Source organism: Dipodomys ordii, unplaced genomic scaffold (assembly GCF_000151885.1).
Source record: "Dipodomys ordii isolate 6190 unplaced genomic scaffold, Dord_2.0 Scaffold11, whole genome shotgun sequence".
In the NCBI taxonomy this organism is placed as follows: domain Eukaryota; kingdom Metazoa; phylum Chordata; class Mammalia; order Rodentia; family Heteromyidae; genus Dipodomys; species Dipodomys ordii.
The window spans coordinates 16,545,616-16,560,066 of record NW_012267227.1 but is presented as its reverse complement, the minus strand read 5'-3'; the positions used below and the strand labels follow the sequence as shown (position 1 = coordinate 16,560,066).

The following is a 14,451-nucleotide window of genomic DNA, read 5'->3' as shown; positions in this document are numbered from 1 at the left end:
TTGTCTCTGCTTGTTGTCTCTGGGCCCAGCTGGGAGGGGCCCACTGGCTGTAAGAAGAGCCTTGTGTAACCTCTTAGGGAGCCTGTAGGTGGGGCTTGACACCTGCTGGTGTCACAGCCTTCTTCAGGGTGGGGCTGACAGCACTTGCTGGGGGCTCTGGAGTGACAACACTCATGTGCCTAGTTCATACTAGGCTAGTTCATACTAGCTTCTGCCTAGACCATACCAAGGGTTGTGTGGAGCTCGCCTGGGCCCACTGTGCATTGTTAAGGTCTCTGAATGAGACCGTTGGCTGCAAGTGTGCCTCTCATTCTCCAGAGCACAGGTGCCTGAGGCTGAGGACATAGTCCTCCAGGACTCTGGGGCCCTGCAAACAGAGGATACCAAGCTGAACAGTGTGAGGGGGACAGTTCCACAACACAGTCTCCACCCCAGTCACCAGCTGAGTGGTACACAGGTCCCCAGAACCACCTGCTGACTCTAAAACTCTGTGAGCGCCAGAAAAGCACTGTACTTAATGGTGGTGCTCTTCTATTCCTTTCTTCCTTTTTTTTTGGTGGCACTGGGGTTTGAATTCAAAGCCTTGTGATTTTTTTTTTTTTTGGTCGGTCATGGGGGCCAAACTCTGGGCCTGAACACTGTCCCTCAGCTCTTCAGCTCAAGGCTAGCACTCTACCATTTGAGCCGCAGCACCATTTGCGGCTTTTTCTGCTTATGTGATGCTGAGGAATTGAACCCAGGGCCTCATGCATGCAAGGCAAGCACTCTACCACTCAGCCACCTTCCCAGCCCAGCATTGTAATTTCTTACTTTTTTTTTTTGGTCGGTCGTGGGGCCTGAACTCTGGGCTTGGGCGCTATCCCTGCGCTCTTCAGCTCAAGGCAAGCACTCTACTGCTTGAGCCACAGAGCCACTTCCGGTTTTCTAGTGGTTTATTGGAGATAAGAGTCTCACGGCCTTTCCTGCCCAGACTAAGGCCCAGACTGGCTTTGGACTGGCTCTGAACCGTGATCCTCAGATCTCAGCCTCCTGAGTAGCTAGGATTACAGGCATGAGCCACCAGCGCCCAGGGCTTCAGCCTTGTGATTTTTAAGCCATCACAACACCTTCAAGCCATGTCTCCAGCTCTCTTATATGACAGCCCAGGCAAAAACATGAGATCCAGCCAGGCACAGTTGGCTCACACCTGTAATCCTAGCTACTCAGGAGGCTGAGATCTAAGGGTTGTGGTTCAAAGCAGCCCAGGCAGGAAAGTCCATAAGACTCTTATCTCGAATTAACCACCAAAAAGCTGGAAGTGGAGCTGTGGCTCAAGTGGTAGAGTGCTAGCCTTGAGCAAAATAAAAGCTAAGGATCAGCACCCAGGCACTGAGTTCAAGCTCTAGTACCAGGATGGACACATACACACAAAATAAAATCATCTCCCTTTGTAGATGACAGGATCTGTATATCAAATGTTCTAAAGAATTCACAAGCCTGGGCATCGGTGGCTCATGCCTGTAATCCTAGCTACTCAGAAGGCTGAGATCTGAGGATCACGGTTCAAAGCCAGTCTGGACAGGAAAGTCCATGAGACTCTTATCTCCAATAAACCACTCAGAAAACCAGAAGTGGTGCTGTGGCTCAAGTGGTAGAGTGCTAGCATTGAGCTGAAGAGCTGAGGGACAGTGCCCAGGCCCAGAGTTCAAGCCCCACAACCGACCAAAAAAAAAATCACAAAACCATATTAGTGCTGATAGGTTCATCAAGAGTGTAGAATATTAAGATCAAATACAAAAATAAATCACATTCCTACAAAATAGCCATGAACAATCTGGGAATGAAATTAAGAAAAATAATTGCATTTGCAACAGCATCTAAAAGAATACAATTCTGAGAGATAAATCTAACTAAAGAAGGGTGAGATTTGTGAAGAGAAAAAGAAGGAGAGTTCAGTGTGAGAGTAGGGGCCTAAAGGCACCCCAAATCTATTCCGTAGAGGTGAAAGTAATCCCTATGTCAACAGCTGTTCTGTGCACTGGCCTGGGGTAGAAGTCTTCTCAGCTCCTCTCAAACCAGGTGTGGACATGCTGGAGAATTTGGGTAGACGCAGCCCGCTCTGAGTGGTGCAAGCAGCTCTGAGGTGCCCCAGGCCTTGGGAGAGCTATGGCTGTGCCCAGCTGCAGGTGTCCCCTGCTCCTGGAGGGTCAGAATGCAGCCCTGGGGGTCTTGGGCTCCTAAGCAGCCTCATGTCTGCACCCCCGATGGCCTGGCGTCTGGGGCCCTGCGCTTCAGCACGGTCCCTAGGGCCTGCAGGATGGCGGTCTGGCTGTTCTGCACATTGTAGTCAGTGAGCCTCAGCAGACGGTCGAAGTCGGCCTCCTTGTAGGTCATGTTGAACAGGGCGTAGGGGGAGGTGGCTCGGCTGAGATCCACTTGGCCAGCCCCGAGCTCTGCAGGACTGCGCCGGACACCTGAGAGGCAGGGTGGAGGGGCAGGGTGAGGGGGGAGAGGCCCACACAGGGGAGCACCTGCTTCCACACAAGCGACCTGTTCCTTTCTCCCAGACCTCTAGGCCCCGCACCCAGAAATGTAAGAGTGGGTGGCAGGACGCCACTCTGTTGTTTTGACTTCTCAAGCAGCTGCCTAATACCGCTCTACCCTACTCTGTGGGTAAGGTGAAACAGTCAGAACAAGGAAGCCCAATGAATTAGGAACAGATTCTTTAAGCTCACATCTTTGTGAAGAAACAAATGTGGCATGGTGGCTCAAGTGACTGAGGAGGCACACATAACATATCTCAAAAAATAAGCAGGAGGCTGGGAAGGTGGCTCAGTGGTAGAGTGCTTGCCTTGCATGCCTGAGGCCCTGCGTTCGATTCCTCAGCACCACATAAGCAGAAAAAAGCTGGAAGTGGTGCTGTGGCTCAAGTGGTAGAGCGCTAGCCTTGAGGTGAAGAGCTGAGGGGCAGCGCCCAGGCCCAGAGTTCAGGCCCCACGACCGACAAAAAAAAAAAAAAAAAAAACAGGGTATGGTGATGCACAGCTGTAATCTCAGCTACTGGAGAGAAACGGAAGTAGGAAAATCAAGGTCCAAGGCCAGCTTGAGATTGTAAGTGAAAAGGACTGGAGTGTGGCTCACTTGTGTGGTAGAGCATTTGCCTCGTAAGCACAGTCCTCAGTAATTACAAAAAAAAACAAAAGTAAAGTTAGAAGATTTGGAATAATGCAGCAAGAACTAGAAAGCAGAGATAACGCAGGAGGACAGAGTCTTTCTCACCCAAAGGAGATAAGATTCTACAGTGGCTGGAAGGAGACGATAGAAAGTAGTGTGATGAGGGATTAGATTTGGGGGGCCCTGAGGAGAGGCTGGATAGGATGATAGAGAGCCCCCCAATACAAAGCAGGGGCACAGGTGTGCAGGCCTCTAGGTTTCTAGGGAAAGGTGGAAAACAAAGGAGCCAGGGGTTATGACAGTGACCTGCACGCAAGTTCGTGGGTAATAGCTATCAAGGCTGGCGGGCGGGGGTGGGGGCAGTGTCGTGTGCAAAGCCTGGGTGCGGCTGGCCTTTCCCGGGAAGAGCTCTGAGGGACCAGGGCTGCCTCACCTGGGGCAGAGAAGTCCTTGAAGGAAGCGTTGACCAGCGGGAAGTGCAGCAGGATGGGGGCCTCGGGACAGGCGGGGTCGGAGAAGAGGTGGCACTCCCTGGGCTGGCGCTGGTCCTCAGGACTGAGCTCCACCCGGGGGAAGGGCAGCCCCTGGGCCCTGCAGTACAGCTCCGTCTGCTGCAGGGCCTGGCAGGGGGAACGGGGAAGAAGGGAGCCCAGATCAGAGCTCTGGAAAATGCTACGTCAGTTCCAGCCCCAGCCAGCTCCCTTAGCATGGAGACCACAGCTGGTTCTGTGCGGGAACCCTACAACCCCACTGGCTAAAAGCTTGGTGTGGGCTGCAGACCCCAGTACGCCCCCTCCCTCCACCTGCTCTGCTACGGCTGGATTAATAAGTCTCGGAGCCTGGAGCGTCTCCGTAAAGGACACACAGGTTCACTCCAATACTGTTGCTATTCCACAGTCCCCATGGGGTGTGGCGGATTGCCCGTGAAAATGCTCAGAGCCTCCTTCCTGCTCTGTCCAGCTGTTCTGCCCCCAAAGAGGCTCCCCTTCATCCGTCCTGCGAACCCAGCCCCAAGCAGTGGTGAGTCCTGCCTTAACCTAACAGCGCCTGGCAAGCCTGTGCGGCTGAAGCCTGTCCTGTCTCCCTCCCTGGGGGATGGGGAGGTGTGGGACTGTGCCTCAGTGGCCTTGCTGCTTGCCCTGGAGCTTGATCTGCTCCTGGGGTCCCCAGGGCGGGTGACCAGAGGCACCTGAAAGGGCGAGTCGAGTGAGTAGTTGAAAGACAGAATGAGGTCCGGCTGGCGGCCTGGCCGGAACATGGAAGGGTAGCTGTTGTTGATGAAGTAGCCAGAGTCCACTAGACAGAGCTGGGGCTCCTGGGGGGTCAGCTGGCTGGGCGTGGCATCGAGCTGGCAGTCTGGCACGAGGAGGCAGTGAGTGAGAGGCGCCCACCCCTTTTGGACCACCATCATGTTTGTTTCCTTGTCGGTTAACCTCTGATGTCACTTCCTGAATGCAGGCCTCACCCCCAGCCATCCCCCACATCTCCCGATGGGATCTTCTCCACACCGGAAATGGATGCTGTGACTTCCCGAGACCCCACCAGGCATCCAGCCACATGCACATGCCTGGCCCTACCTGCCCAGGTGGAGAAGGCTTTCTCTTCACAGTAGTTCCGGTGCATCTGGAGGCCGTGGAGGAAGTTGGCACTGCGCTGGTGCAGCGGCCTGTTGGTCAGGAAGCCCTTGAACGCCTGCGCCAGGGCTGTGCCGGGCTGCAGCCACGAGCCCTCCGCCCAAGAGACGCTCTCGGAGGAGGCCGGGGGCTGCTTCCCTGCGGCCAGAGAAACAGACATGGCTCCAGTGAGAGGCCGGGCAATTTCCACCACCACTCCTCCTTCCCCACCCCGGGCTTATCCCAGGCCTTCCTCAGTTTCCCCTCTCCTACCTGTGTTCTGGATCTTGTCCTTGATGTGCTGTCTCCAGTCCTCTCCAGAACAGGTGAGATCATACCAGGTGTCCAGCAGGTTCAAGGAGAAAATGTTGCTCCAGATAGCTGAGGGTCACCCCCGCCCCACCCCCCCAAGAGAAGTCAGCCACCTTTGGGTGCTGATGGGAAAGGAAAGCAGGGTGAAGACTCTCCTTGCAGTCCCTCTTCCTGGCTCTGCCAGGCCGGAGCCCCTGGAGTGATGTCCAGGAAGAGACCACCACTCACCTTCCAGAAAGCAGATCTGGGGCTCAGGGAGCCTCTTCATCAGTCGCCCCATGAAGAACTCAGAACCGAAGAGCTCGGGTGGAATGAAGGCCCCGTACTTCAGGAACCCGACCTCGTAGGGGGAGAACTCCACCCACTCTACGGGGTGGGAGGGAGAGGTAGGCAGGGGCAGGGGAGCGGGCCTGGGGAACCCCAGAACCAACTCCTCACCTTCACCATCCACCTGTTCATATACTCCCCTACCCCACCCCCGCCCCACCCCTGCCCGTGCCGCCACCCCTTCCAGAAGGCTGGGCAGTCTGACCAGGAGTTGCCAGATTGAATTCGCCAGGCATTCTTGGGGTGGAGAGGAATTGGGGAGAAGGATGGAGTGGATAGGTCTGTACCCTTGAAGTCGAGGGTGTCTAGACGGTTCTCTTTGACATTGAGGCTCAAGTAGAGAGGCAGAGGGTTCTGTCCCCGCTCCAGGGCTGCTCGCTGGCCTGATAGCTTGTGATCTGTCACCTGGGGAGGGGGGGGGGCTGAGGGCCTGAGTTTCTATCGTGATGGCAGAAAGTCTACCAGGACAGGGGCCGGGGTACAGGCTAGAGGTGAGGGGGTAGCTGCACCTTTGGAATCAGGTGGGGAGGATGGGTATGGGTATGGCTCTGATTGGCCCCAAATACACCCACATCATTCCTGGCTATATATGTTATGCGTTGCGTATCTCCAGGGAGGGCCAGTCATGGAGACAGCGGCACCTGCAGCCCCACCCCCGCCCCCGCTTTCCCGTGGCCTGCGTGCTCAGTGGATGGACGCGGACAGTGGATGCTGTACGGCACGCCGAGCGATGCCTGCCCCTTTCACATTCATCTCCCCCCTCCCCTTCTTCTCTGCTTTGCTCAGGGCCAGGTTGTACCTGTGGCTTCTTCCTGCCCTTGCTCCTAATTTTCTCTTCCATACAACTCCAAGCTCTGTCTTTTGCAGTAAGGACTATGGGACATACGTCTCTATCTGGGACATATGGCACAGAGCCTCCTGAGTGTCAGGGGCTCCAGGAGACCTCATTCCAGCCAAGGTCTGAGATGCTCCTGCAACATGAGTGGTGCTGGCTGCCTAGAGCATCTGCAAGGACTGCGCTGGGTGGGCGGGGCCGGGCCAGGCTGGGCCGGCAGCATTGGCCACACCGGATGGCAGGGCACATACCAGGCATGGAGACTGCATCCCTGTTTCTAGGTGCCCAGGCCATGTCGGTCCTTATCAGATTTCCTTAGAGAGCAGGTTGAACGGGTGATTTCTGGGTCTCCACTGAGAATCAGCCTAGCACTTGATTTGTGTTTAGTCATTGCTTAACAATCCTCGCTATTGAGTAGAATGAGGGAAACTTTGCCCTTCTGCTATATTTCATGATTCTTCCCTGAGGTAAGGTTTGAAGAAGGATCAGTATACCCTTCTACCTAGTCAGACAGCACCCACCACCCTCCTCGATGCCTTCAAAGCAAGCTGAAGAGGACCCTGGGACTCTAGTCCCCTCGTTGCTGAAGTATCCCCAACACACAGACCTTCTACTCAGGAAAGGAAGAATGAAAAACTAGGGACTTCCCCCAGAGAAGTGGGAAGAAGTACCTAAGTGGTTCAGTGTTTGTCAGTGCTTGAGGCTCCTACCTGTAGCCCTGGCTACACCAGGAGACTGAGATCTGTGAATCAAGGCTTGAAGTCAGCCCAGGACATACCAAGAAAGTTTTACCTTCAATGAACCAGCACAAAGCTGGAAGTAGAGGTGTAGCTCAAACAGTAGAATGCCAGCCATGAACAGAAAAGGCCGTGGAGAGCTTATAATAAACCCATAATCACAGCTCATCAGAAGGGTGGAGATCCAGAGTATCACAGACGGAGGCCTTGGCAAACAGTTAGTGAGACCTCCATCTTGACAAATAAGCTTGTAATAAGCACTTTAAATGTGTGCTCTCAGCTATGTGGTAGGGCATGGAAAAGAGGATCTCAGTTTTTTCTCCTTTCTTTCTTTTTGTTGTTGGTTGTGGGGCTTGAACTCTGGGCCTGGGCACTGTCCCTCAGCTCTTCAGCTCAAGGCAAGTGCTCTAGCACTTGAGCCACAAGTGCCACTTCTGGCTTTCTGATGGTTAACTGGAGATAAGAGTCTCATGGACTTTCCTTCCCCGGGCTGGCTTTGAACCACGATTCTCAGATCTCAGCCTCCTGAGTAGCTAGGGTTACAGTCATGAGCCACCAGCGCCCAGCTTCCGTTTGGGTTTTTTTGTTTGTTTGCTTTTTTTAAGACCAAGGCACCATTTTCAGCTCTATCATCTAGATGAGAAAACAGAGGCACACAGAGATTAAATCGTTGATGAAGGACACAGAGCAAAATGCACTGTGATTAGGACCCAGGGACTCTGGCTCCAAAACCTGTGCTTTTAACACCAGTAACATTTTCTATTGAAGTATGAATAAAAGTGGATTCGAAATCCTAACAGACTCAAACACTGACAAAGCTTTGTTTATGTAACTGACTGCTTCCCAGTTCTTAGAGCCACTTCTGTTACCTGACTATTCACTGAAGAAGATCCTAACTCAACAAGGCAGACAGAAAGAGATGGCAATCATCACATTCTTGAAGGGTGGACCCTGACCTCTCTGTAGGACACACACATGCAGATGTACACCTCCTTCACCCCAACTGTGCAGGGTCCTACCTGGCCATGGAGCTTGGACTCGAGCACCAGAGCCCACAGGTCCACAATGGTCGTGCAGTGTCCCTGCTTAGCTCGCAGCTCCAGCTCCCGGTGGTAGCTCGCCAGGCGCTCTGGGGAGAAGGCTGTTAACTGACTCTTGGCCAGATGCTCTCGAGCATGGCTGATGGGCCCCTCAAGGTCCTTCTGTGACCACTCTGGGTCCCAGTACAGGTGCGCCATTGTCCTGGGAACAGAAGGGGACAGGATAGGAGGAGGCTAAGGCCCAGCACACAGCCTGCCACTCCGCCCAGCCTCAGTCTTCTTCCAGCCCTTGCTTAGTTAGAAAATCTATCTATAGCTGGGCACCTGTGGCTCATACCTATAATCCTAGCTACTCAGGAGGTGGAGATCTGAGGATCACCATTCAAAGCCAGCCTGGAAAGTCTACGAGACTCCTATCTCTAATAAACTTCCAATAAGGCAGAAGTGGAGCTGTGGCTCAAGTGGTAGAGTGAACAAAAGATGATCAGGGACAGCACCTAGGTTTCAAGTTCAATCCCAGGTCAGACACACACACACGCACACACACACACACAAATGTACCTATGACCCTTACCATGTAGAGCCAGAGATGCCACTCAGGTAGGTCACACAGTCTAGGAGGCCCAACTTCTGCAGGGCCAGTAGATGGCCGTAGAATGCGGTCATGGCCCGGGCACCTCCTCCTTCAGCCACAATACCCACCACTGGGACCTGGCCCACACACAGAGGTAGACCACCTTAACAAGGACAGGGACCCCTTACCCTGGGTGCATCCCGTTTCCAGGCAAGAGGCATATGGTCAGGGTCTGACAGAGTCACTTTAGAGCTAGGGCCAGCCCTTACCCAACAAGGGGCAGCTCTCGGGCCAAGCCAGAGCCCCCCAGGGGAATGAGCACCCCAAAGCTTCCCATGGCCCATATCCTCCCACACCTTTACTCCCCATTCTCAGGGGACTGGAATGTCGAGAGGGCATCGAAGTCAGTTCTATACCCACATCCCTTCCCCACCCCCAGACCTCGTCCTCCTGTAGGTCTCTGTCCAGCTGGAGGACTTGCTTCAGGGCCTTGGCCGCCACCTGCTTCCTCCTGCGCAGGAAGGCCCGCTCCTGCGCACACAGGTCGAAGCCCAGGTGCACAGCCAGCTCCTTAGGGCTAGGACAAGGAAGAACCAGGGGTCAGGGGTTACAGGTCACAGGTCTGGAGCGGGGGTGGGGGGGAGGCAGAGAGTCTCTACAGCCCACAGTGAGCTGCCAGGTGACCTGCAAGAACCAGTAACTCCACCGCCTACCACCCGTGCGACCGCTGTCCCATGGACATGGACTCCCCGTGGACGTGAACTCTTACCAGCTGTCTGAATTGAGCTGCAGCCTCACTCCTGGGGCCTGAAATCAAAGCAAGAGAGCTCGCTCAGAATGCTCTGGACCCTGAGAGACCCTGAGGATCCCCTGGGCCCTTGGACTCCTCCTCCTCCTCCTCTTCCCCATTCACCCTCGCCCACCAGTTGAACCTACTTACATTTGTACCAGGAATGTCCACCGTCACCTTGGTCCCCCTGGCCAGGGACCTCAGGGGCACTGAGAGGTGTCCAGCCAACATGTTGGAATTACAGCTGTTGCCTCTGGAGCTCTGGAGGGAAATCATTCATTCATTCATTGGACAAACCCTTGCTGAGTATCTAGACGGCAAACAAGACAGCCACAATCTCTCCCTGATGATATAAACTGATTGCAACAACTGTGGTTAAGAATAATTACAAAATAATAATGGTTAGCACTTATTTTAGAGTGAAGGCATTGTTCTCAATGAGTCATACACACACACACACACACACACACACACACACACACACATTTATAAACAGGCAATAAAGCCAAGTATGGTGGTGGCACACACCTATAGCCCTAGCTGCTTGAAAGGCAGAGATCAGGAGAATAATGGTTCAAGGCCAGCTGGGCAAAAACCCCCATCTCAAGAAACAAGTAATTGTAATCCTAGCTACATGGGAGACCATAGATAGGTGGTCTGAAAATTCGAAGCAGAAATTCTAGAAAATTCCAGGCAGAAAATATAAGATCCTATCTGAAAAAATAACTGAAGCAAAAAAAAAAATGGGAATGGGGAGCTGGGCAAAGGTGGCTCATGCCTGTAATAATCCTAGCTACTCAGGAGGCTGAGATCTGAGGATTGCGGTTCAAAGCTAGCCCAGGCAGGAAAGCCTGTGAAACTCTGATCTCCAATTAATCACCAGAAAACCGGAAGTGGTGCTGTGGCCCAAGTGGTAGAGCACTTGCCTTGAGCTGAAGAACTGAGGGACAGTGCCAAGGCCGAGAGTTCCAGCCCCACGACCAACAAGAAAAAGTGGGAGCGGGGGCTGGAAGCATGGTTCAAGCAGAAGGGTAACTTCCTGGAAAGTGCAAGACACTGAGTTCAAACCCCAGTACCACCACTACCACCCAAAATTAAAAGTTCAAGAGTGATGTTAGGAATGTACTATGAAGGACATATGGAGGGTGATATCATAGAGTAACAAAGGTTCGGGGACCCAAGGGGCTTCTCTGACAAGACACCATCTGATCTGATACATGAGGAAGAGGGCAGGTACAGGAGGAGGCAGAGGAATACAAGGAAGATACTTGGCATGGTGGAGAAGCAGGAGAAATATGGCTGCAGCATCATGAACAAGGTGACCAGCAGAGGTTAGTAAGGCCAGGCTGGTCAGCCTGTGGGTCCAGATAGATGAGGCCTTGGGGAAGAGCCACAGGGAGTTCAAAGGCTGACCTGGCTTTGAGCCCCTGCTCATCTTCTCTCTCTTCCAACAGTGTAGAGAGAGGAGGTTTGGGGAGGCTGACAAGGCCACAGGGGCCTGGCTTTGGCCCGTGGGGAAATCAAGGAGGGCCTGCAGCAGCTGGAGCTGTCTAAAGGCTGGGGGAGCATGGGTGCACCCACCTTCAGATGCCCGCTCAGCTCTGTGCATTGGGCTGCCAGGTAGTGGAAGCTGAGGGCCGAGGCTGTGCCCAGGGCAGACGTCTGTGTGTCCTCATAGGATCCCTTCAATACCAGCTCCAGCTCATCCTGACCTAGGGAGCAGGTTAGCATGAGAGACACAAGAGCCCCAGCTGAGACCCAAGGTACCAGCCAAGCTGCCTGGATGAGGAGCGGCCCAGAAAGGTAAGGAGGCATCTGCAAAAGGTTCTTTCACGACCCCCCAAGGGACTCCCATCTCCTGTGACAATGTTTCTCCAGGTCAGGGCGTGACTTTGTAGGAGGGGTGTACCTTCTTCTCTGGGACAGCTTGTGGCTGCCTCCCTCCCCCCAACATCCAGGCAGAGTCCAGACCTGGTTGTGAGCAGATTCTCACCTGCGGCCACCATGGTGCTCTCTGCTGTGTCCACGCAGACATCCAGCTGTGACAGTTCTCGGGCCTGGGCCAGATCACATTGTGGGCGTAAGGCTCCCACATCTGTGGGGTCAAGCTGAGGTCCCCTCACCCTCCAGCCTGAGCTCCTCAACCGTCCCAAATCCACTACTACACACAGCACAACAAGAGGATTCTGAATGCAAGTGGGTCCGACACACTGAATTCCCATCTAGGATCCTACGGCCATGGTGCAGCCTGAGCAGCTGGGAGAGCCCCTCTCCACCCCGTCCCAGCTCGCTCCTAGCTTTACTCAATTTCTGGAAGTCGTGAGAACATGGTTCCTTCTCTATCTTCAGACCCTGATATCTGGAAGAGCTGACTACAGGCCCTTCTGAGTAGAGTATATACACCACAGATTGAAGCTGGGGTGGCAGAAGGGCACAGGAATGAATGGTAGCCTAGCACACCTCGTGATTCTGCTCTCCCAAGCTGGCTTACTCCCCTCCTCCTCTACCCCCCCCCCAGCTTCTCCCTGCAAAGCTCGCTGGCTGGCTGATGTCACCACCTGCCATTTTCCCTGGCATCCTCCTTGGAACTGCTGCTTCCATCAACCTTCTTACTACAGGCTCCTTCTCAGAGAAGGGGTGGTTGCCATGGGCATTTTAATGTGCATTCTTCTAAAAAGTAAACTAGCCACCAGGCACAGGGGGCTCACCCTGTCACTCTAGCTACTCAGGAGGATGAGATCTGAGGATCATGGTTCAAAGCCAGCTGGGTGGGAAAGTCTGTGAGGCTCCTATCTCCCATGAACCACAGAAAAAAAAGCCACAGAAATGATACTGTGGTTCAAGTGGTAGAGAGCTTGAGCAACAAGAGCTCAGGGACAGGTACCCAAGCCCACAGTTTGAACCCAAGGACCAGCAAAAAGAAAAAAAAAAAAAACATGAGCTAGCCCATCACACAAGCGCTTGCACAGCCCTGGAGGGCACACTTCTAAGGTTTGTGCTCTAGGTGCAGATTCTGGGCTTTCAGTTCAACCCCTGCGGCAGACCTGCAAACGGTGCCTGGTCCACGCACCTCATGCAGCGCTCACCACCTTGTGGCCATTCCTGTCCATTGCAGCTTTGGGAAATTGCCGCTGATGGAGGAGAGCCAAGAGGCAGAGACACCTGCTGATTTGATTCCTGTCTCTCCAGATAGGAAGCACAGCACCCTGCAAACTCCCTCTGACCCTCACCATTCTCAGTATTTGCAACCTGAAGGGGGGCTTGGCTCTAGCACTCCTTGGGGGGGCCAGATCTCTGAGCTAAACTCTAAGAACTCATCACACCTCACTAAGCATTAACATTTCCTTCAGTTCCCTCAGTCATCCAGCTCAGGGCCAGAACCTCCTCCCTGCAGACCCACCTCCCCCTTCCCCATGCACCCCTTATCTCCAGACTCCTACAGGCCCCACCGCCCCAGATGACCACCTAGCTGGGAGGCTCTGGAGAAGGGGTGTCTTACCACAAAGCCTCGTCCCTCCTCAACCACACCCCAGCCCCCCTCCTCTAGGCCTGGGGAAGGTCGTTACCACAAGGACATGATTGGTGATGAGACTTTCTGGAGGGTCTGACCTGGAAAATAAAAATCAAAGCACCCAGTCTGGACTTGCAGAGGCAAAGACATTCTGTGCTGTCTGGACATCAGAGGGTCTCACTGAGTGATGCTGTGGAACATCCTGGCTAAGATCCAGGGTTGGGGAAATGCCTGAAGTGCAGTTCAAAAGGTGAGAGGAGAAAGCGGGGCAGGGGAAATACTGGCTTTCCTCTCTTCAGTTCTCTGGCAGGTGGGGAGGGGGGAAGAGAGGAGATAAGAGCAGCCGTGCCAGCAACTCACAGCTGGACATTGTAACACCAGATCTAGGTCAGAGCCACTTCCTTGCACACAACCCAGGTCCCCAGACACTCCCTGGGCTGTGGAATATTACTCACGTTTTCTCCAGCAGAAACTCCACATCTAGCTCTTCCTGTCCCTGAAAGCAAAGAGGGTGAGCAAGTCAACACATACAGTCGACAAAGATGCTTTGCAATGTGTGAAGTCATCACACCGTCTCAAGCAGCCTCTGGGGAAGCATGCTATTGTGACTGTGGCCAGTTCACAGATGAGGAAATGGAGGTGTGGGGCAAGGAGGACTACCTGCCCTAGTTGGCTGCAGCTGGGTAAGTCTGCAGACGAACAGGTCTTCCTCCCTCCTGGGATCCCAGATTCTGGGCCAGGTGGAAGGGAAAGACAAACTCAGTTAAAGGGGGGGGGGCTTCAGGATGCCCAAGCCCCCTCCCGAGGCAGCTCTCCACCTCCTTTCTTTCTCTTGGCAAGAAGAATGCCAAGATGCCAAGCTGGCCTTGGGCTCAGCAAGCAGGAAAGACGATCCCACACTGCCCTCAGGTGGCTGTTAGGAAATTCACACCTTCCTCCTCACGACACCCGGGGTTCCTTCCAGTGAACATGCAAATCTCTCTGGGAGAGCTTACTCACGGCCCTGTGGATGAGCTCAAGGGAAAAGGAGGAAGACAGGGAGGAACTTCCTCCGCCTGGAGCTGGAGGGGGCGGGGCTTCTCCACCCACCTGGGGACCTGGGGAGAAGGTTTTCTGGAACAGCTTGCCAGGATGGACCTCTGAGATGTCGTAGAACACCTTGAAGCAGATGCCATCCTTTGTGATTGAGTTTTCATCATAGACGTTCAGCTCCAGAATATTCTAGGGGACAAGAAACAGTAATCCGGGACATCATCTATGCAAAACAATATCAGTTCACATATAACAGTAAAACTTAAGAGAGATATAAGGATATCCAATAAAATTCCCCATGTCCCTCTCCTAGTTTTTGCTCTTATCAAAAATAAAATCCTAGCCAGGTGCTGGTGGCTCACGCCTGTAATCCTAGCTACTCAGGAGGCTGAGATCTGAGGATCTCAGTTCAAAGCCAGCCCGGGCAGGAGAGACAGTGAGACTCCTATCTCCAATAAACCACCAGGAAACCGGAAGTGGCACTGTAGCTCAAGTGGTAGAGCGCTCGCCTTGAGCTGAAGAGCTGA

The 14,451-nt window shown here is 53.7% G+C and overlaps 1 protein-coding gene across 1 annotated transcript in view; it reads right to left on the bottom strand.

The window, feature by feature from the left end:
• Window positions 1-2,226: 2,226 nt before the first annotated feature.
• The window catches only part of Pla2g4d (phospholipase A2, group IVD (cytosolic)), a 33,446-nt gene continuing 21,221 nt past the window's right edge, over window positions 2,227-14,451 (bottom strand). The window contains exons 4-20 of the mRNA XM_013010076.1: window positions 13,982-14,113; window positions 13,348-13,388; window positions 12,948-12,990; window positions 11,375-11,438; window positions 10,963-11,093; window positions 9,532-9,642; window positions 9,361-9,398; window positions 9,033-9,168; window positions 8,592-8,728; window positions 7,997-8,219; window positions 5,693-5,810; window positions 5,307-5,444; window positions 5,040-5,147; window positions 4,731-4,925; window positions 4,343-4,509; window positions 3,587-3,773; window positions 2,227-2,453 (exon numbers count right to left, since the gene is read on the bottom strand). Coding sequence (XP_012865530.1) covers window positions 2,227-2,453; window positions 3,587-3,773; window positions 4,343-4,509; window positions 4,731-4,925; window positions 5,040-5,147; window positions 5,307-5,444; window positions 5,693-5,810; window positions 7,997-8,219; window positions 8,592-8,728; window positions 9,033-9,168; window positions 9,361-9,398; window positions 9,532-9,642; window positions 10,963-11,093; window positions 11,375-11,438; window positions 12,948-12,990; window positions 13,348-13,388; window positions 13,982-14,113 — 2,196 coding nt within the window. The remainder of the gene's footprint in view (window positions 2,454-3,586; window positions 3,774-4,342; window positions 4,510-4,730; window positions 4,926-5,039; window positions 5,148-5,306; window positions 5,445-5,692; window positions 5,811-7,996; window positions 8,220-8,591; window positions 8,729-9,032; window positions 9,169-9,360; window positions 9,399-9,531; window positions 9,643-10,962; window positions 11,094-11,374; window positions 11,439-12,947; window positions 12,991-13,347; window positions 13,389-13,981; window positions 14,114-14,451) is intronic.